Source organism: Brachycentrus maculatus, unplaced genomic scaffold, assembly GCF_059751285.1.
Source record: "Brachycentrus maculatus isolate JH-2025_06_01 unplaced genomic scaffold, ASM5975128v1 h1tg000157l, whole genome shotgun sequence".
Classification (NCBI taxonomy): domain Eukaryota; kingdom Metazoa; phylum Arthropoda; class Insecta; order Trichoptera; family Brachycentridae; genus Brachycentrus; species Brachycentrus maculatus.
This window is the reverse complement of record NW_028280910.1, coordinates 2393508-2417583: the sequence shown is the minus strand read 5'-3', so window position 1 is coordinate 2417583 and position 24076 is coordinate 2393508. Positions and strand designations below refer to the sequence as shown.

General features: G+C 36.5%; 1 protein-coding gene across 1 annotated transcript; it reads right to left on the bottom strand.

The window, feature by feature from the left end:
• Positions 1-4837: 4837 nt before the first annotated feature.
• On the bottom strand, positions 4838-22410 carry LOC148308598 (uncharacterized). Its single transcript, XM_088261527.1, has 16 exons — positions 21793-22410; positions 19592-19723; positions 18543-18702; positions 16301-16462; positions 14633-14686; positions 13632-13754; positions 12732-12989; positions 11823-11896; positions 10609-10828; positions 9493-9735; positions 8345-8445; positions 8143-8262; positions 6496-6753; positions 5557-5616; positions 5274-5450; positions 4838-4980 (listed from the first exon to the last, which is right to left on the bottom strand). Exons 1-16 carry the CDS (start codon positions 22348-22350, stop codon positions 4849-4851), a joined length of 2832 nt encoding a protein of 943 aa, XP_088117653.1. The 5' UTR covers positions 22351-22410; the 3' UTR covers positions 4838-4848.
• Positions 22411-24076: the final 1666 nt, after the last annotated feature.

Sequence of the window (24076 nt, the reverse complement as noted above, 5' to 3'; positions counted from 1 at the left end):
ATATAATGAAATGTATTCAAAATAAATATCAAGCCACTTATTGAACTTTTTACTGCGCAACAGATCTTTTTAGGTAACACCTGAATGTTTTTTCTCCATTTGAAAAATATTTAGTATATTTAAAAAAAAAATTAAACAATACCTTTTTTTCAAAATGCAAAAACAACACTTTCTGCCCTGTAGTGGGTAAATATTAAAATATGTCGGTTTTGCTGGGATATTACTAATGTACTCATTTTATGGGCATTCCGAAAATATGCACAACTTAAAATTGACGATTTTTGATATTTGACGTTGTTGAAAGGAGTGAGCGGTATGTGAAATAATTCAGGAAGAATCTTGCATACATTTAAAAATAAGAGTCTCTGCTAAATAAAAAGCTTACTCAAGTAAACCATAGATGGAGCCGAGAAGTTATACATGAAACAGTCATAAACCTTGTAAATGGTCAGACTTCCATATTCTCATTCTCAAAATCATATATGTTTGAAAAATATACGATGAATGTTGACACTATCTTCCCCTTTTATAAAACAACAAAAAATACTCGTAACACAATGCCAAATATATTTTGTGCCTCTCATCACAGGATTGGTTATGAAACAAAACAAAACTGTAAAAAATTGTTTTATTTAATTATAAATAATATATTGGTAGTAGTAATCTTTGGTGTCAATTTTTAAAACAATAAAAAACTTAACTTTTTTAATTAAAAAAAAAATCTATCCTATTTTTAAATTTAATTCAAAATTCAAAACATATCTCAATATTTTCAGACAGCAGAGAGATTTATGAAAAATTGTTGCAACATTATTAATTAATTTACATATTGATGTACCATGTCATCCTACATTATGTAATATGGCAACACAGCAAAGGATTACATCAAAATGTTGCCACAATATTAAATACTTTTCACACTTTATTATATCATACGGCAACATACAAAAGTACTTATTTTAAGTTGTTGGTAGGTACCTTACTTTTTTTTCTTCTAATGTAAAATAAAATTGCAACATACTGTCAATAAGCTATCAATGTCATATATCAGGATTTAATTTTAGTGATAGGAATGTTTATTTTATTATTTCTAGATGAAATACTTAGGATCTAAACAATTATTATTTATTTTGTACAAAAATATTCCATTTCAAATAAATGTGTACATCAGTGTAGTTAAAATAAATAGAAATAATCAAATGATACACTCTGCCAATGATCAGGTTGTGAGCAGATATACTACCATGTACACTGTTCTTCCGCCTCCATAGTGTAATGGTCGGCTGCCGTCCTGGAGGTCGCGGGTTCGATTCTCAGAGGAGGGTCTAATAAATAAAAGTGAGTTTTTCACTCCAATATTTATTCAATATTACACTGGACTGGTGCCTGAAGCGGAGGGCTGATCACCTTTTCATCGTGTGTTAACGATCAAGATAACACTACGTTTATATGATGCAGTGCCCTATGCACCATTAGGGTGCGGATAAGGGTTCGAATGAAATGACACTGTTCTTCCAAAAGGCTCTAATTAAATCAAAAATTGGTCTCGGATATAATTCCAACTCAACATCAAATGAAGTCTTCCCTAGTGATTAAATAAAATAACATGTTTACAAGAGTGGAGATATTATCTTCTTCTTCTTCAACAAACCCTTATCTGCACCCAATGGTGCATAGGGCACTGCATCATATAAACACAGTGTTATCTTGATCAATTACACATGAAGGAAAGGTGATCAGCCCTCCGCTTCAGGTACCAGTCCATGGTAATATTGAATAAATATTAGAGTGAAAAAATCACTCAAATTTATTTGACCAACCCCTCCTTGAAATCAAACATGGGACCTTCAGTATGGTAGTGGAGCGTGATGACCACACAATAGAGGCGGACTTTTTAACACATTGTAATCGGATCACGTATTGATACGTGTTTAGCAAATTAATGCTAGAAAGCGGATCACGTATTTATACGTTTTTGAAAGATTGTTAGTGGAGCGCGGGCCACGGTCAAATACGGGTTCCAATATACTTGAGTTTTCGCTATATAGCGTCTGTAGGGTTGTAGCCATGCAGGTAAAAACCTTTTGAGAACAATAGATGGGTTGGATGGGATTGAGGACAATAGATAACGGTACATATAACGGTAAACATGCAACACTAAGACGAAGAATAATATTTTTTTTTAGTTTATTTCACTACTCTTTGGTGGTCGGACGTTGCTAAAACCTAAATATCGAGTACATAGATATTATATAAATACAATATTACGTACATATTTACATTTTATTTTAGTGTTTAAAAGTTAAAATACTTTTGATAAATTTTCGATGAAACAGACATTTTTACCAAGATTGTGATTAAAAGTTTGTTATTTTTTTTAGTTAGTTATATTATTATATTTTGTTTTATCCCATAAGAAAAATGTCTCACCACAATGAAGATAGTGACCAAGAAATATACGCCGACAATTTATCCGACATATCGTGTGAAAGTGATTTTGATAGTGATGATAGCGATCTAGTTGATGATGAAGATATTATTCCACCGCCTACAACATTTACCCGCAGAACCATTTCATCCAGTTCTGACGAAGAAGAGGTTGATGGTTGGTCTATAAATGATAATCCCCCAGTTCTTGAAGATTTTTTTGGTATTCCTGGAATTACCTTGAATAATACTCCAAAAACACAGATGGATGTGTTGAAATTGTTCATAGACGACGATTTTTTTAAGTCTTTGGTTATCGAATCCAACAGATATTATTATCAAAACATCGACCCACTAAAATCACAAACCAAAGGTATCAAATGGAAAGATATCACCATTCCGGAAATGAAAAAGTTTGTAGGTCTCATAATATTCATGGGGCAAGTACGGAAAGATAGACGGAATGAATATTGGACCACAGATCCTGTTTTAGAAACGCCGTTTTTCGGTAAAACAATGTCAAGAGATAGGTTTAACCAAATATGGCGCGCTTGGCATTTCAATAACAATGAAGATATTACTGACCCAGCTGATCGTCTGGAAAAAGTAAGACCTATAATCAATCACTTCGTTGAAAAGTTCAAAAACATCTACAAGCCAAAACAGCAAGTCTCATTGGATGAAGGCATAATACCATGGAGAGGAAGACTATTCTTCAGGGTGTACAATGCTGGAAAAATCATAAAGTACGGGATTCTCGTGAGAATATTATCCGAGAGTGATACAGGATATATCTGTAATTTTGAAATTTACGCTGCGCAAGGACTACGATTGATTGAAACAATCCAAACTGTAGTTTCGCCATATACTGATGTCTGGCACCATTTGTATATGGATAACTATTATAATAGTGTTGAAAATACTGTTGCGCTTTTACAAAAGAAAATAAGGGTTTGTGGAACCATTAGAAAAAATAGAGGCTTACCTGAATGCCTAAAAAAAACGAATTTACAGAGAGGAGATACAATATTCCGTCGGAAAAATGATATATTGTTACAAGTTTGGAAATCCAAGAAAGAGGTATCTCTCATATCTTCTATCCATTCTGCAGAAATGAAGGAGAGCCATAACGTCGACCGAATGACGCGACAAAAGATTATCAAGCCAAATGCCCTTATTGATTACAATAAGTATATGAAAGGCGTCGATCGTGCCGATCAATATTTATCGTATTACAATATTTTGAGAAAAACCACGAAATGGACAAAACGTGTGGCAATGTATATGATAAATTGTGCCTTATTCAATTCTTTTGTTGTATACAACTCCATTACAACTAAAAAGATTAAATATAAAAGATTTTTATATGACATAGCCTTCGAATGGACTTCCGATTCGATTCATGAAGAAGTTATTTCTGAAGATCCAGGGCCATCGACATCTTCGTGGAAAAGGGCTCCTTCTCGTGACCCTCCTGGAAGGCTTTCCATGGACATGCGCAAACATGTGATAGCCAAAATTGAAAGCAAGGGAAAGAAGAAATTTGTTCAAAGGCAATGTCGTGTCTGTTCAGCGCGCAAGGTGCGTAGTGAAACATGCTTCATATGCAAATTTTGTGAAGTTCCCCTACACAGGGGCAAATGTTTTGAAAGATATCACACCCTAAAACATTACTAATTTTTATTTTACATTTAGAAATAATCTTTGTGCGTAATTTGTAAAATAAAGGATGTTATGTAAAAAAAATATTATTTTTTTCAAAACTTTCCTGCTTTATGTGAAATTCTGCACTAGTTTAACGATAAAGAATACATTTCTAAATATAATAAAATAAAATGAAATAAAATAAACAAGTTGCAAAAATAAGTATTGAAATCAAACAAATATTTTTGAAGTTATCGCAATTTTTCTAGAGGTCTACGTTAGCGCGAAATTACGCGAAAAATCACCCGTTACCAGCACTAGTACGCGGCCGAAAACTGCCCGATCACAATGTGTTAATATAATCAAACCTAAATCATATGAGTACAGTCAAATAGTAACAACTTACAAAACTTTATTGAGATAACAAAAAAATTTGAGCGCAAAGGGTTAGTTACTAATGTCTGGAAGTAGACAAACGATGTGTAAAATAATTACTCTCTAAAGGTGGAGACTGACCGGAGCATTTTGTAATAACATTGCTCGCGGCGAGCATCAGCGAGCATCCAAAACTATGGATGGAGCTCTCGGCTCGCTGTACTGACTGCCTGAATACTCGCATCGTAACATGTTACGTTACAACAAAATGCTCAGGTCAGTCTTCACCCTAAGAGGTTAAGATTTGGAAACAACTCTTTGAAGTATAGCCATCTAGATGTTAAGTTTTAAATGACATTTAGTGCATTTATCCTGGGAATGGTAGTGTTCTACGTATGTCAGCTACTCGGCAGGAGGGGCCCCCTGTTGTGCGTTAGTCTGACTAGGATCCGATAGCAGTGTGGAGTTGTAGCCGATCTCGTGGTAGCGCACTGGGTAGGTCAGCTGGTTTCCTCGGTCCCAGGAATACAGCTCCTGTACAATAATTCTTCATTTATTCACAGACATATCATCGATGTCGAAGCAAAGACTTAAGCCTTAACAAAACTGTCAAATATTTAATAAAAGGAAAAATCGTGAAAATGATTTTGCAAAGGGTTTTTTTTATTTTTCCATAAAAATCATCTCATTCTCACTTTTTCAACTATCGTAGCAACAGCATTCCCCATACCGTTAGGACCACATAGCCCCTAAATTTAGTGCCCTACTTGTGAGTCGGTAAGATCACTTGGAAGTTATTGTAGCTGGCTAAAGCTCGTATGTCTTACCTTATTTCTGTGATTATATGCGAGGGCTGTGGTCTTCCTGAAGGGATTAGTGAAGGGAAGGGCCACTTCCAGAAGGGTGTTCTTGTACAAGTCCAGAGCCAATCTCACCCGAGTCGTCCTCTCGGTTGCCGAGTCCACAGCATACAGGACTCCGCACACCACAAACATTTCCCCGACCTATAAAATATAATGGTCTGATGTGAATTATCAATTGAATGTTGGATGCAATTATAATCTCATGAAGCTATTATGATATTAACTTTGAATAATGAATTATCGTTACCTTGTGATGGTTTACAGAAATATTCCATATGTATTGTGCCTGTAAATTATCTGGATCTATCTGAAAAGTTAAATGAATTACATAAATGAAGGTTTCTGCTGATTCAAACATAGATGTCTCGTATGCAGCTATCAGCGAAAATGTTAACTGTGCATCATTTAAAGCATATTTACAGCTTTTGAAAAAATAATTTTACTAGGCACCGTGGCGTAGTTGAGTAGATGCTCGACTGAGAAACTTGCGTCGCAGGTTCGATTCCCGCCAGTTGCAACATAAATTCAAGAAACATTTATTTTCTGTGTAATGTATTTTTCACATTTAACTTCCGTATCCTTACTATCCTACCCGCAGACAGGTTTCTAAAAGTACAGGCTTTGCGGATTATTCCTTTTAAAAAGTAATGTGGTTTTTAATAATGGGTAGAATAATGTTACACAGTGTGTAAAGCGATCACTCAAATCAGGTAATGTAAGGCCTGTAGTTACCAGATTCCCAGTATTTCCATCATAATAGATATATTAACACATTGTTGTCAGACCCTAATTATACTTGGACAGTCTGCGCCCGACCCTCAGTATACTAATCACAAGTAACCGCAAACCCAATTCCGATCTGTACAATATTTTTTGGCGTCTCTCGGGTTCTACTAAAAGTAAGTAAATAGAACGCTTATAAGCGTCTCCCACTCTCTACCAACAGTATGTAAAAGACGCTTTTAAGCATTTCCCGCAAAAAATATGCTAATCTTTGTTGAGATATCAATTGAAAGTATAAAGAAGGAAGAAGAATATGTATGCCCCTGAAAACAGCTCATGTAAAAAAACCTTTATCAATTTCACCAATAAGCATATACCAATACACCGATATAATGTGTATATTATTACTCACACTATGCCAGGAGGTATTAGTAAGTAAAATGTGTAGTATATGTGTGTTAACCTTGGCGACTGCCGTGTTGTTAGAATCGTCCATGGCATAGATGACCCAGAGGCCGTTGTCGTCAGCACTGAAGTCCATGTAGGTGTGTGAGGTGGCATACAGCGCGCGCGCCGGCGGCGTGGCGGCGCCCGGCAGGTCCGTGCTAGAGCTGGCGCCCCCCGCGCCGCCCTTGCCCCGCCCCCCGAGCTCCAGGCGCGCCAGCTTACGCCCCCCGGCGTGGTAGAAGAAGGAGCCGTTGTATACTATATGGCCGTTGCCCTGAAATTATAGGAATATCCAAATAATAGCTGTTTTCAAAACCCCTCGTCATATTTTGTAAGGTTGTGGACTAAAATATAGTACAGTTTTTTTTCTACGATTGTTCTCGAAGAATTGGAATGGCGGGAAATGAAATTGAGTTAGGACGAACACGCAAATAGATGGAAGTCTACCGATCAATGATTATTTTATTTTTATTTTTTATAATTTATGGAAAAAAACAGAAAGAAAAAACCCCAGCCAAAACGTATACAAAGAATTTTTTTTTAAAAGTTGCGCCCTTAACGAGCAACACTTCGCATAACGAGTAGTAGTATAACGGGAAAGGTCAAATCCCCTTTTCACAACATTTACTTGTGAGCCGGGACTTCGGCGCCAGTGAAAACAAAAAATGTTTCGCATAGCGATAAGATTCTCTCATAACGAATTATGCTCGTTATGAGAGGTTCCACTGAATTATAAAAACTGTCAGTATATCCTGGTTTCTTCAGAATATTGCAGGCATTAATATTAACTCTTTACCCACGATTGGCACACCTTGAACCCTCTGCTGAAATCTCGGTGCATTGTAATATACAAACATAAAATAAAAGTATATTGCTGACTTCCCAGACCTACATTTTATCTTTTCAGGCCTCAGTAACCCTTGGAAGACCTGTACAACGTACACTATTTATGTTCTTAAAAAATTATAGAGAGAAATAATATTTAGAATTGAAGTGTTCAGGTGTGGATTGCATTTGTTTTAAAAGATGGATGAACAATTCAATAAAAGTTTCATCAAATTCATTGTTAAAATTACATTTAAATTAAGGAAATTCAGGTCAGAGATCTAGCAATTAAGAGATCAAATAAGTGATAATCACTCTCAAGTGATAGTCCACATCATGGGGACCTGACATGGCACATAAAGAAGAAGAATATCATTGTATCCCTGTCATGACATAAACTTAGCCGCAGTTTAACTGCAAAAAGGGTTGCCAGTAACAAAGACAAATAGTTCTTGACTAGTTATGAATAAGTACTTGAGCAAAGTAAAAATTACCAACCAGGAACTACAACAACATGAACTTAGTCGCAATCAAACTGCAAAAAGGGTTGCCGGTAACCAAAATAAATAGTACTTGACCAGTTATGATTAAGTACTTCGGCAAAATAATAATAAACAACGAGGAATTAAGACAACATGAACTTAGTCGCAGTTAAACTGCAAAAGGGGTTGCCAGAAACCAAGACAAATAGTACCTGACCAGTTATGATTAAGTACTTAGGGAAATGAAAAATTACCAACCAGGAACCAAACCAAGATAGTAACATTTCATAAAGTTAATATTATGTGTTGATAAAATAATAAAAAAAATTGCTGTAAAAAAAAATTGCAAAACTAACCGTATAATCCCAGTCCAGAGTATATTCTTTCGTTGGTTGGTCTTTTTTGAATGAGTTTTTATTGGAAAACTCAAAGAGATGCTTTTTGTCCATTTCTCGTGTTACCCAAATTTTGTCTCCCTGTTAATGAAAACATTTTCATTGGTAACATAGCAAATCTCTTTTGTAAAAAAACATAATATAAAGATATCTTATTTCATACTGAAGGATCACCCGTAGTTGTGGCATCTCTGAGCCAGGAACCGAAGGTCTGTTCTGAGTAACGGTGGTACACTGGCTTTCCAATGGCATAAAGTACACAGTCTGTAAACAAAATAATATTTTTTATTCTTATTATTGTATAATTTCATTAATTCTGTTGAGAGTTAACATCAGTAGCCAAGTAACCTGTATGATGAGACTTTAAGACAAGTCAATTAAGCGGCTGTAATATCAGGGTATCTAAGAGAAAAAATCTGGAAGAATAAGCACATAAATATTAAAAGCAAAGTAAAAATATATAAGACATATGTAAAACCGATTCCCACATATGGGATAGAGACGACAGCAGATACAGCCAGAACCAAATCTCTTCTAAGAACTTCAGACATGAGAATATTAAGGTGCATAACCGGAAACACATGAAGGGATCGAATAAGGAACTCGGAAATTGAGAAAATGTGTAGTATGGAGGATATAGTCAAATGGGGAAGATAGCAAAGATAATTCTGGAATGCCCATGTCAATAGAACGCAAGAAAATTAACTGGTCCAAGCGGCTCTTCAAGAGAACTCAGACAGACCACCTGGAAGACCTCCAAAGCGATGGCGTTACAGCTGGCAGTCCACATCACAAGAGACGGATAACTAAACAGTCAGATCCTTGGATTTATAAGAAGGAAGAAGAGGAAGAACTTGATGAGTTGATCTTTAGGGTTCCTCAGAGGTTTTGAGGAGTCAAGCGTATGATTAATATTTTATATTACTTAGTAAATTGGTACAAAATGGAAAATCAGTATTCCTGGAAGAAAATTACAAGTTAAAGATAAGTGTTTCTATGATTCACTGCTCTCAGTTTATACTCTACAACAGTGTGTCGCAAACTTTTTTTTTTCAAGGTATACCTACCAAATTCAGAAATTTCAGAGGTGCATATTTACCATATTATGGTAACATATTATGTTAAATGCGAAATGTGAGCCTACGTAACTGAGCACAGGCAATCAAAATTTGAAGCGATTGTGTTATTTTCACAAAACAAGACTTTTTCCCCGGCACACCAAATCATCACCTCAGTACACCAGTGTTGCCGTTGCGGAACAATACTCTACAATACAAGTAAGACAAGAATACAAATGAAATGTATAGTGACCTGTAACTCTAGGCTTCAAGCCGCTGTATATCTTTCCAGCCAGCGGTTCCACACGCAGGTGGTCCAGTAGGTCGGCCAGGGAGAGGGCGGGGTCGGAGCAGCGGGGGCAGGCGGGACACGTGGCCGCCGGGGGGCACAGCTCCTCTATTGCAATGTCGGGAGGAGCGCGGGGGCCCCACTCGCCTCCTTCTCCGGCTAGACCCGACTCGATGGGGGGTGGAGTCCCAAGGAGAGGGTCTTGCTCTGTAAAATGTGTAACTAATTATCAACTTTGCTAGCTTATAATAATAATTTTATATAATAATATCAAAATGTTGCTATAGCTTAAGATACCAATGGTGAAATAAATAAATTTAGAATTTTGTTTAATAATTATTATTAAATGCAATAAAAAGCTAGCGACTGTAGGCAATTGTACTCACCTATGTCAAATATTATTATGTCACTTTCATAGTGTATAAATTTTTTCATTTAATATTGTCAATTTTTTTTGATAAATAGTAATAAATGGATATCACCGAAATAATAATAAGTTACACACTACTCAAATTTTTTGGAAGTCATACATACATGATCAATCTCATGACGTAACATGATTGAGTTCACAACAGCTATCTGTAATTAGATTTAGAAAGCTTTTATTTAGCAGAGACCCTTTTATTTGTATGCAAAATCTGAGCCCGGATTATTTTACATACTAGGAAACGCGTGAAACCTGATTTTCATTTTTATACACCCTATACTTTGACCAGTTATTTTATTCACAAGATTTTGAGTGTATCCAAATACATGGTCACATATCTGGGTTTCTTCCCATAGGAGTTAATTTACATTTTCCACATTTCAACATAGAAAATTATTGAGATGTTAAAAAAAGTTTAGATTTTTTGTAGTTTAGATCAACTTATAGATTCCGTTTTAGTCCACATTACTGAGGGTAGTGACACTTGTGGAAGCAATGAGTCTTATTCAGTTATCCCTTTACTGCGTTGCACGTGGCGCTCCAACCACCGATGTGCCTGCTGCTGCCTTAACTTGATCGGTCCATCGTGTGGGGATCTTCCTCTCCCTCTCTTTCTTTCCAGGCTATTTGGGCTCAATGCGTCTGGTCCTCACCTAATACCGTAAACACGCCCTTGGTGAGGCCCAGCTCGTTCTTGGCTATGCAGTTGTACTGGCCGATGTCCATGTGCTGCAGCCGGACCAGCTTGAGCTTCATGTAGGAGACGTAAGGAGCGGCTCCGGGAACCACTTCGGTGCGGAACCTCTCCGCCGGCTCCAGCAACCGGCCATCCGACCTCTCCCAGTACCTCAGTGGGTCCGGGAATGCTTCAACCTGGGGAAGAAGACAAAATTTAACAATATCATTCCCTCAGTAATTAACAACATTTTGAGTGTGTCCGAATACTTGCTCCCAAGTCTGGATTATCTCCAATTATTGGAGTTATTTTTCATTTCATTTTTTGACATCTCAACATAGATGAAGAAGGAATAAGAATATAGAATACTTCCAAGAATTTGAATAGTGTGGTTGTCAATCATGGTTAAAATTGGTAAATGTTACACGTGTGTAAAGCGATCACTTAAGTGATCTCCCTGTAAATGCCCAGACTTCCATATTCTTCTCCATCTATGTTGAGATGTCAAAAAATAATACCTCAGTATTAGATATTATTACAAAAAAAATAGAATTAGTGACCACAATGATTTAAGGGTGAAACATACGAGTAGCATTGCCACGCTTGCCTTACTACCAATAATACGCTTGTGTGTTATAAAGTGTAAATTATTTCAGTAGTACTGATCCAATAGTGCATAGGAATCCATGCAAAGATTCATCCTTGGTATAAGCCTGAGAAACAGTATAAGAAATGAGGAAATTAGGATCCATGATACCAGAATAGCGGGTATCATGGATTACGTAGCAAGACTCAAGTAACAACGGGCAGGACATGTTGCAAGACAAGACCCCACAAGATGGACTCCTGAAATTTTAAGATGGAGACCTTGGGAGAATAAGAGAGGCGTCAGGGGACCTTTAAAAAGTTGGTCTTACAACAAAACTGATGTGGGGGGTAAAAATTGGCTGCGAGTAGCAACCAACCAAAAGTAATGGAAGAATATGGAAGAGGTCTATATCCAGCGGTAGAGGACAGAAGTCTGAAGAAGAGGAAATGGATAGGGAGATATAGATGATGCAAGTGAGGGAGCTCAGGGTGAATGGAGGGTCATTTATGCCATATTGAAAAGGAAATGGATTAGGAGCAATGGCTAGGGCACCTGGGATTGGATACCCGTACTTAAAATAATAAATAATTAACATAACTGACCTCACATTCTAGTTGTATGGTAGATCCATTCCTTGCAGGGACTATTTGGTTTCTTATACGAATCATCGGTGGGACTAGAATTAAAAACAAGTATACTCAATAAGTTCGTAGGATGACTGACAAAACTTCCTCATTTAGGGTAGTTTTTATCGAAAATTATGCTTTCAAACGCATCAATAATATTATAAAACATAATATTCCCTATAAATGTTTTATTCTTTCTCAAGGTAATTGATGAATATTATACCGTAATCATCCAGATAGCCAAAATCTTACCACCTGGCAAATGCGTTTTTTGGATGAGTTTCGGTGTTTGCTGTCCACTCAGCTGATTGTCTAAAAGTGATAGATCCATGTTTCATCCATTGTCACTTACCGAATGAAAAATTCCTTTTTATCGCCCTGAAAAAGATCCAAACAGCGCTCTGAATTGTAACGCTTTGTTGTGTTTGATCGACTATGAGCAAACGCAGTCCCACTTCGAACAGAGCTTCTTTATGCCCAAATGCTGATGCATTATGGTGAACGCACTGCCTTCTGATATGTTTAAGATTTTAAAACTGTTTTGTCATCCTATGAACTTATCGAGTGATGGATTATATGTTTTATAGAATAAAATCACAAAATTGTGTGTCAAATGCAATGAAGATATCAAAAGAAAGCATGTATTGTATTCTAGCTTTATTTAAAAGGGAAAAGTTCTTTTAGGTAGTATTGACCTGTGGAGCAAATGGATAACGAGAGAATGACTGAATGCTTCGGCAAATATGAATGGGAGAAAAGAACAACGATGGCTTAAAAAGATTGGGCACGACCAGATCAATCTCAGCTTAATAAAGTATGTATGACTAGATGTTTGGATGTGGAGGGAGCTAGGAGTGTGGCAGTAGTAGTATAGGTACAACTCACAGTGCACCTCGAGGCGGAAGGTCTTGGTGGCCTGCGGCGGCACTCCGTTGTGCGCCGTGCAGGAGTACTCGCCGGCGTGCAGGCGAGAGGCGCGCGGCAGCTCCAGCGCTCCGGATGCCAGCCCGCTGGCGCGCCAGGCGCCCAGCCGCAGCGGCTCCCCGGAGCGCGACCACTGCACGGCGGGCGGGGGTGCGCCGGCCGTCACGCAGCGCAGGCGAACCGCCTCGCCCTCGTGGACCACCACCGACTCGCCGCCCACTATACAAACAACATCATGTGTGCCTAATCCTTGTTCACACGTCTAGGTTCCTGCACTTGAGGAGTTATTTTTACATTTTGACATCTTGAATACGGAAGTCTGGGCACTTACAGGGCTTATGACCTGTCATAGGCTGGTTTGGGTGATCACTTTATACAAGTGTAACAGTACTGAAATTTTTGAAACTCATACATATGTATATGTATCTTAAATCTCACACTTTATGTTTGACATCACGCGAGCCATCTATGGTTAGTTTTTTTAAAGCTTTTATTTAACAAAGACCTTTTTAAATGTATGCAAGATCTTTACTGATTTTTTTTACATGCTGGTAGACGACTGTAAATATGATTTTAAATTTGTATGCAGTTCATATATTGACCGGATTATTTTATTAACATTTTAGGGTATGTCTCAAATTCTTATTCACAAAAATTGGGTTTCTGTATTCAGGAATTATTTTATATTTAAACATGTAATTTGACAGTTAATTTAGATTTTTGACATTCTTAAAATGTAAAAATAGTGGGGAAACTCAGATGTGTGAACAAGGATTTCCACAAATCCAAAAATGGTTACTTCATCGAGGAAAGAGGCGCATTCAATGTCATAGAAGAAATTAATTTTAGATATCCTCTCACCAGCTATGGAAGGTGGAATGAGGAGTGTGTTGGTGCTGTTGTGCATCCACGCGGAGATTCCTGGCAGTCCTGGAGACCCGTCCGTTCCAGCTCGACCCGCGCGGCCTCGTGGACCCGACAGTCCTGTCACATCAAATCTTACATCAGTGTGTAACTTACAAATGGGAAAAAAAGTATGGGAGTTTAAAAAAAAATATGCGACCCATCATGACATATGGGATCGAATAGAGAGCGGACACCGCTGTAACAAAAAGCGCGCTAAGAGTGTCAGAAATGAAGACTCTAAGGAGCATATTTGCCAAGAGTCTATGAGATATATTGAAAGCTATACTACCGCATTACCAGATCTAATACAGAAGCATCTAGGCTTCCTGACAGACCTTCTCTTGCAAAGCATTTTTTTGTTTTGTTTTATGAACTTGGGTGAAATTTATATAAAATGTTAAACGAAATTGTATGTAACTCAATTTAACTGTGTTTAATTTACATTTAAAAGTTTTCAATATCCCTGTCATTTCTAATTTAAATAAATACAAGTTTGTAAAACCACCACCAAGTTTATATAAGTGTCTCGGTGTAGGTAGTGAAAGGGATTAGTAGTTAGCTAGTTCAGTAAGTCAGCTAGATCCGATTCTGACCTGACGTTGGCCGGTACACAAATGCCTCCATAACCCCGAGTTAACGAGATAGAATAAGGAATACCAGGATAAGAGAAATATGCGAGATCGAAGATGTCATTATATGGGGAAGGCAGCGAAGAAGACAATGGTATACGCATGTGAGGATAATGGAACCATCCAGACTTCCCAACATTGCACTACACGGCCAACCTCAATGTAGACTACCAAAGAGATGTATTGGCAGCTGGGAATCAATATCGTAGGAGGCTTATCCCTCTTAAAAACAGGTCATAAGCCCTACACCAAGTTCACACTACTATCTTAGGTTATGAGTGTATTAAAAACAGTTTTTTAAAAATTATGATAATAACAAAAGAATACCTCTAGGTCCCATAGGTCCTGCGGGACCAGGTGGGCCAGGACCTCCAGCTTTGCCTGAAAAAATAATAATAAAAAAATAATAAAATACCTGGAAAAAGGAGGGGAGGGAGGAAAGGGGGAAAGGGGAAAGGGAAAAGATCAAAGCTCAAGTCAAAGACAAATTGTACAAAACAAGGGACACACCACGATATAAATGTCGAGTTACAATGTAGGCGATCTCAGCGCTGACAATGTCTAGCTGAACATGTCAAAATCCTATGTTGACCATTAACCAATTCTGATGAAGGATAAATGTAGGCATTATGTTTAGAGTTTGTTATACTCGTGGGAAGTGGTAAGGTGTCAGTTGCTCTGGTGATTGGACTGGGAATCCTAAACCATATACATTATGTTCCAGCAATTCTGGCGAGTTCCATCTTCTTTCATGTAAAAAGGAACGATAATTATTTCATATCAAGTTGAGACACCTATATGACACCTATACTGTATGTGAAGCTAAGTCTAAATTTTAGAGTTGTGTCCTTGGGAGGATGAAGAAGGGATTGGAGTTTCATACGGTGGCGGTGTTTGAAAATGATGCGGAATGCATCGAAACACGTGTCACAATAGATGTTAAGAAATAGTGGTATTAACCGAGTAAAATTTAAATTAAGATTGGATTGATTTACCACAAAGAGACTGTCAAATCAATTCATGAGAGTTTATTTATCGTAACCGCAGACATTTGGTAGAATTCCATTTTAAACTTTTAGGTAATATCAAACTCTGAGTTTGATATTGTCTAAATAGGACGAAACACGTCACATATTTTTATTATATATATCGTAGTCGTACAGGAGAAAGTGACCAACTACAAAACGTAAAATGTTCGGGTGGGCCATTTAAGTCACTTGCTTGGCAAGAAAATAAACATCAATGCAGTTAGTCATTTTTAACAAGTCAATATAGTAAAGTTCCATGATTAAAATCGCTTTAGGATTTTTTCAGGGCTATATTAAGCTAGTAAGATGTCAAATAGTCAATAATCACGTTTTTGTAAAAAATGCACTTGGTCACTATCTCCTGTATGACTACAATATGTAAAATAGAAATTAATTCAATAAACTTGTTTAATTTTGGATATATTGCTCAAAAATTAAATGAGAGTTTGCTTTTTGTTGGAGAAGTCTAGTCAAACACTAATGTTGGACGAGACTTCACCAATAACAACAAAAAACGTTCATTTATTGTAACTGCAGACAGTTGGTAGAATTCCATATTGAATTGTTGGGTAATATATCCAAAATAAAACAAGGTTTGTTGGATTGAATTCTAAATTTATTTATGTATATGTTAATACGTGATGCGTTTCGTCTTCTTAGGACATTATCAAACACTGACTAAAAATATTTGCAAAATGTCCTTATAAACTAACAATAATTACTATTATTAGGTCTAGGAGTACATATAAGGTGTGTATTTCATTATATGTACTCCTAGTCTTAATAATAGCATTTATTGTTAATAGTAGTTAAACATTCATTTATTGATTCAGCAGTGTCTTTGTACATAGTAATATCTATCCATTTTTTAAATTAAATTTTACTTCTAAAACTGCTTGGGCATAAGAATAGGATTTCTTCTTCAATTTTAGATTGCACTGAACTTCCTCAATAGCCTTTGGCTTACCGTCAATACCATTTCTGCCATCAGACCCATTCTTGCCATCCTTTCCATTGAGCCCCGGAGCGCCGTCAGCCCCGCTTCTTCCAGGAACTCCATCCAGTCCCGGCTCTCCTGGAACTCCATCCCGTCCGTCCAATCCGGAGTGTCCCGGGAATCCAGTATCTCCTGAGGTAAAGGGTTTATAAATATCAGGACTCAGACCAAATTCATTTAACAATGTTCCTTTTTCTGGGCTTTGAAGAACAAAACTACTCTACTACTACTAAAAAACTAGTGTCTTCGAGATTCGAGAGTGGCGGTGAAGATATATGGGTAGGTATCAATCAAGCCAAAAATTAACTCTAGTTTTTGTATACTCATATATATTCCACCAAATTTACATAACGCTAATAAAAATGATTGCCTAAAAAACGTCAGTATAACTAACTAACTTCAGTGTAAATATTCTAATTCACAATATGTAATATTAGGTGACTTTAATTTTTGTCCGCCTCCGTAGTGTAATGGTCAGCATGCTCGGCTACCGTTCTGGAGGTCCCGGGTTCGATTCCCAAGGGGGGTAAAATAAATATAAGTGATTTTTTCACTGTAATATTTATTCAATATTATTACCCTGGACTGGGTACCTGAAGCGGAGGGCTGATCACCTTTCCTTCATGTGTAAACGATCAAGGTAACACTGCGTTTATATGACGCAGTGCCCTATGCATCATTGGGGTGCGGATAAGGTTTTTTTTTATATATTTTAATATACCTGAAATTAAATGGACGTCAGATGCATCTTAGTTTCATTTCGCATATTTTGTTTGGTTTATTTATATATATATATATATATATATATATATATATATATATATATATATATATATATATATATATATATATATATTTTTTTTTTTACCAAATTCCTATTCTTTTCATATATATGTATTTAACCTGTGCGTTTACCTGTTTCTTTTAGTTTGTTGTATTCACATTTAATTGATGAAAAACATTTGAACGAACCTGTATTTTATTTAATGTTATATGTTTTTCATTGTTTGTTAACCATAAATAAGTAAATAAAAAAGGATTGTGATCATCTGATCAAATCCACATTCTCTATAATTGTGACTCACTCTTGGAGGATCTCTACTGGACTCCGAGAAGGTGAAGCTCCTACCACCAAGACAGGTCGTGAGTTACATGACTCACGTAGGTCTTGAGAGTGAGCTATGATACAGAGGGAGTTCACGATAGACATAATATGGTCGCAGTGACAAGGGATACAAGATCCCTTGACCTCTTATAAAAAAATCTATCATATAATTTTACAACTATTACTCTTTTGATTACTATTTTATAACTATTACTCAACTACACTATTTTGACATATCAACATGAATGAAAAAGTATATGGAAATCTGGGCTTATGACCTGTCAAAGGCTGGTTAAGTGATCACTTACGTGCAACATAAATTTTTCTAACACTCTCCTTGTCAATTCATCTTTGGTTAAGATTAGTCTACATTTGACCTGATAATGGAATGGTTATTCCAAAATCAGTATGACTACATTCATCGTTCACTTTGTGTAATACCACTTTCAAACACTACCGGTTTTGGAACTATTCCATCATCAGGTCAACTGTAGACTATCAAGAGCCATCTTTGTTGGATTGGGAAAGCTTTTATTTAGCAGAAACCCTTTTATTTAGATGTATACAATATCCTAACCAGATTATATTCATATATATATACATATATATATATATATATATATATATATATATATATATATATATATATATATATATATATATATATATATATATATATATATATATATATATATATATATATATATATATATATATATATATATATATATATATATATATATATATATATATATATATATATATATATATATATATATATATATATATATATATATATATATATATATATATATATATATATATATATATATATATATATATATATATATATATATATATATATATATATATATATATATATATATATATATATAATAAGTGTAAATAATAGCAAATATAAGTGTTATATAAGCTAATTAAAGAAATAAATAAAAATATAAATAAAATATTGCTCGTCGCTGCAAATACAAGTTGTTTCCTCGTTTTTCAGCCAATAAAACCACTCTCTCTAAATCTGAAATACCATTAAGGCTCCATATTAGGTGGTCAACAATTTGATGGGGATATCTAGATGATTCATCTCACCCTTGGGTCCCGGTGGTCCGACGGGGCCCGGGCCCCCCTTCTCGCCCGGCGCACCCCGCTCCCCGCGTGGCCCCCTCGGGCCCGCCTGACCGGGGGGCCCTTGAGCCCCCGGGGGACAGTACTCTTGCGTAGCCTTGCAGAAACCCTGCACCACTTGGTACTGAAAAGATATTGATTTTTTAAATAATTTTTTTATTTAAAAGAAAAACGAAAACGTCAGTCAGAAACAAAAAGAGGGTAAACACAACAAAAATAAGAAAAGGTAAAAAATATCACATTTAATAAGTTAGTAAAAGAAATTTAAGTGGTATTACACAAAGAGTGGTATTACATTGAGAGTATTAGTAGTAAAAACGATAAAATAAATACATGTACCTACAAAAAAATAGTTCAGAAAAAACGTCAATATTGTAATTACTTAAGTACGAGTACGGTGGAATCTGACCGGAGCATTTCGTCTTAACGTAACGTCGTAACATCGCTCGCGGCGAGCATGTTACGTTACGACGTTACGGCATTGCTGACTGACCTCGAGCAGTGCTCGTTTAGAACACAACTGCTCGCTCGTGGCCTTGTGCTCAGTGTTGCCATATGCCAAACCAAAAAATCTGAACTACAGTATAGAAATCTGTATTAAATTTGTATAGAATCGATAACCCAAAATCTGTATGAATTTTGCATTCGTAGTTAAAATGTCGAACAACGAAGACGTGATTCTTGGTTCTGTGATTTTAATAAATAACAGCTTACTCCAGATGAAGAAAAAAAAAGATTTCCCGCAGTTTGGGGAATTTCCCACAGATTGGCAACGTTGGTACTGACCTAAAATTGCATCTGACTTCGGATGGAGCATTCGGAACGAGCGGCGAGCAGCTCGGCTCGGTGTACTGACTGCCTAAATGCTCGAATCGTAACATGTTACGTTACGACGAAATGCTCCGGTCAGTCTCCATCATAACAAAATCAACGTGACGAAAGGTTGACTATCGATAATGATAGCTCGAGGGATGAACAGTATAGAAAGCGTCCTGATAAAAATAATTGCTTACTGGTATTCTGGAGTAGCTGGTCAGCCAGACCCACGAGTCTCCGCCTGGAGCCAGCTCTCCCTTGGCCTGCAGCTCGCCGCGCAACTTCGGGTTGAAGAACTCCACGTGGGGTCCCACGTTATTGTCTTCAGGCTGAAAATGTGATCAACCAAAGTTCTTTGAAGTGTCATGGACGTGTGGAACGAGTGGATAGCGAGAGAATGACTAAGAATGTCGGGCTGTGGTCCCTTGGTTAGAGATTTGTGGGTTCGAACCCACTCTACCACAATTTGATATCTATTTTTAATAATGAGTCGCTTAGGGATCCAAAATAAATGATCTGAGAAGGTACTTTATGGAAGGATGTATTTGTAGTGATTACTTATATTTTCTTATTTTGTTTTTACCTTACGTTTTTTATATTTTCTCTACTACTACCGTCACTTCGTTTCCCTCAAGGGTAGGCATAGAGGATGGAATGCCACACTCGTCTATCCTGACATATACTGCTAGTTTCCTACGCGTCCATGCATCTAGTCTTGCATGCTCTCCGATTGCGTATACTTTTGTAACCACCAAATTTTAGATTGTGAATGATCTGGCCGTGCCAAGTCTATCTTCGCTCTCCTCGTTCAGATTTGCCAAATATCCTTCATGTAAAAATAAACCTCGTCTACTTTAAGGCATCTAATATATCATTTTATATCTTCTCTGGCTATATCCAGTTTTTAGGTTCAAATCAAATCATCATTCGGTAAAACATAGACAGCTTCAAAGGAATGTTTGTCATTGGATCAGGTACGTATTTAGCTGTTGTTGTATACGTGCATAGTGTGTAGTACTACGGAGTGTAGAATGGACGGTAGACAGTAGATATGGAATCCCCTCCATGCTTATATCGTCCCAATAATTGAGTTATCGTCATTCTATTGGTCCAGCGATAAATTGATCATTCTTCACAAACCGGAACCACATCAGAGATATTCAATGTCACACATATATATATTTTTTCCCACTTTTTGTAAAAAGTGGAAAAAACTTTTATATATCGTAGTCGTACAGGAGAAAGTGACCAACTACCAAAACGTAAAATGTTCAGGAGGGCCCATTTAAGTCACTTTGGCTTGGCAAGAAAATAAACATCAATGCAGTTTGTCATTTTTACCAAGTCAATATGTTATACTTCCAAGTTTAAAATCCCTTAAAGGGATTTTTTCAGGGCAATTTTAAGCTAGTAAGATATCAAATAGTCAATGATCACGTTTTTGTAAAACAATGCACTTGGTCACTTTCTCCTGTATGACTTATACTTATTGTTTTATAATATAAAATAATATATTATACATAGGTTTGAAAAAGACATGAGATCAACAAAAAGAAATATCTGGTAATCGTAAAGTAGGTGCCATTTTAAAGGGTATTTAGTTGGTGCGTTTTTTTCTTCTTAAATTTGAGCATTTTTCATAAAATTTTCAGTAAAATTTCAATGTTCATCAATGAACTTACAATTTTTCCACTGTTTTATTTTTTCGTACATTGAAATTTTAAATAAGATGTTTTATCGGCGCCCAATATACCATTAGTTCTATTTCGACTTCATTTATAACCATATTATGTATGTACATATATCCATTCCTGCGTTTTTAGTTTATACTTTGGTATTTGAATGATTTGTCATTCTTTTTGGCGAAACTCTTAATTTATTATATATGTACTTGACAAAGAATTTTCTGTCATGTTCAAAATGATTTTTTTAAAAACTGATACACGGTTTAGCATTCCTCCATTAGAGTGCCCTGGAGGTACGTGCAGGAAGTAATAAGTAATAATTGGGTCCCGTACGATAACTCCTGCTCTTTGCACTCTTTACAATCTATGAAATTCATTCATCTTACATCAGCTGCGGATTTATTTACTCCAATTTCTCTATTATTATCATTACAACATTTTGTTGATCGAAATGTAATAGAGAAAAATAAATGACAAAAGGCCGGGAAATTGGTAATAAAACTTATTAACATCATAACGAATGTTCAAAACATCATGTTATTGAGAGATACACTTTAGGAAATTGTTGATATTTTGGTGGAAATAATACAAAATGATGCGGTATTTGTTATATTTTGATTTTCATTGGATTCTTATATGCATAATGAATTTCTTCAGAAGTTAAACTTAAGATGGCTTTTCCGAGACTAATTTAAGAAAAAGGATAAACTCACCGTTGTGGAACTTCGCTTCGTCCTTTTATTGTACTCGAAATTCTTCTTTAAGAAGTCTGAAATCCTCGGTTCCACTTCTTTTTCTAATTTCGCTAACACAGTCGCGTCTATTTTTTCCGCAAATTGTTCATCAATGAAAGACATAACCCTTTCACTAGACCGGGCTTCTAAGTCGTCTATTTTTTCACTCAATCTTTCGTCTACCACTTTTTCCACTCTCGTTTTTGTCCAAAAATCAATCATTTCCGACCTCTTTCGAAGGGTATTAATCAAACTATCTTTTACTTTAGAAATGTCGAGATTTTTTACTTCGTCTTGCAGGATTGCTTGTATCCTGTTGGAAGACCATGTTTCTATATCTGTTTTCCTCTCGTTCGTCCATGATTCTAATTTTGTTTTGGCTTCCACGATCCACGTGTTTTCTAGATCCTGGGCCAGGTTGTTGGATCTGCGCAGGATAGCGATTTGCGCTCCGAGGACGAGGATCACGAGGGTGGCGGCCAGCCAGGGGGCCTGCCAGCCTCCGCCCGAGGTACTGGCGCTCCTTTTCTTGGTCATAGTTTGGGTTTGGGGGCGCCGGGGGCTCGAGGAGCGATACGCGACATGGCGAGCTACGGACGCCGACTTATTGGTGAGGGGACACGAGACTGCGCCAGCGCCGCGAGCGGCGACGGCCGACTTTACAAATCTCTATCAGTACAACTCAATTAGGCACCAGTGCTGGATTTAGGTACAAGCTAAATAAGCTGTAGCTTTGGCCGCAAAAAAGTAGCCGTTTTATAAAAAAAACTACCTAACCATCACGCCGCTTCTCCGCAGGGGTAGACAGAGAGAATAGAATGCCACACCAATCTGTCTTTGCACACAATCTTCGCCTCTTCCATATTCATACATTTTTTTTTACATACACGCCGATTATTCTGACTCCTGAGCTAACCACATTCATGTAATTGAAATACTTGATTGGTATTCGTTTCTCATTATTCATTAAAATTTAATTACTGAATATTTCAACTTACCAGTAGATTCAACACTGGATATTTCACATGTTGTAATTATTAGATATGTGTCCTGGTGTAGTGGAAAGATTTCTAACTTTTATCCCTCTAGAAAACCACACGGGCGAAAATTTGGCAACAGTAGTGTTGGAATTCATATGGTAAAAAATAAATTATCCCGGTACAATTACGAACTTTCAAGATTTTTACAATTTTATAATTCGTGAATATAATCGAATCTGCGTTTCCTGATATTGAGACAATACTAAAACTTTTTTAAGTCTTTTGATAACGAATTGTACGGAAGAAATGTTATTCAGCTTGTTTAAGAGAGAATGTGGATCCACATTGGGGCAACAGAAGATTCCAGATTTAGACGTAATTGAGGGTTTTTCAATTTGGTAAGTGAGAAATGTTCAAAAGTAATTTTGTTACTTTTATATGGTTTTGTATGTTTGTGTCCTTACCAATATTTCTATAAGATAAATTGAATTCAAATATTCATAGCTATTTTAAAATAAAATAATAAAAACACTAAAAGGCCACATTTATATTTTGGCTTAGAGTCGCCAAGAGTAGTCTTAATCCGGTACTGGGCATTATTTAATCATAAGATTGTCCACAGTATAAAGTTGAGTTGTGTAGAGTTGAATACTTACTCACCACTCTAGATACTATTTTATTTACGTAGTTAAAGTTTATTGTAGTTCAGATTGTATCTTTCGGAACTAACTACAATCCACCTTTTTACACAAACAAGTATATATTAAGATCTCCAAGATTGACCGCTGTACGTGTGATGATGAGACACCTTAAGATATTCCTCACCTGTTGATGCTTTGCCCCCTTTTCAGCTTTCAAAGACAACAGCTGGAGGCGCGTTGCAGGAGCCTGGGTGAGGACCTATCCAATATCGTATCCGTGATAGTTCATAAGGAACTGTCACGAGAGATGATATTATACATGATAAAAATAGCGATAGAAATTGGTAGCATAAACCAAGAAAGGACACAAAATGCCGAACCCTCTTTTAGTGGAACAGAAGATCTGTTGACGACAGTCAGCAGTCCGGCTTCTCCAGAAGAGTTTTACGTGGTTTCCTCCCAGCAATGAGCAATTGCTGAGAAGTGCCCGATTGGCTCACACAAGATAATAAAATATCTTTATTTTTTGACATCTCATCAAAGATGAAGAAGAATATGAAAGTCTGGATGGATGTCTGGGCATTTTTTCTGGTGTTTCTCGTGTGTGTGATTATAATTCAGGATTCGGACCTCAAATACTAA

Bases quoted from the DNA above. Each gene is read 5' to 3' on its own strand.
- LOC148308598 (XM_088261527.1), bottom strand. From the start codon at position 22,350: ATGACCAAGAAAAGGAGCGCCAGTACCTCGGGCGGAGGCTGGCAGGCC. The intron at 8,263-8,344 runs GTATGAAATAAG...TTTCATTAACAG, and splicing joins CAACTACGGGTGATCCTTCA to GGAGACAAAATTTGGGTAAC. The intron at 5,617-6,495 runs GTTAACACACAT...TTAACTTTTCAG, and splicing joins ACAACACGGCAGTCGCCAAG to ATAGATCCAGATAATTTACA.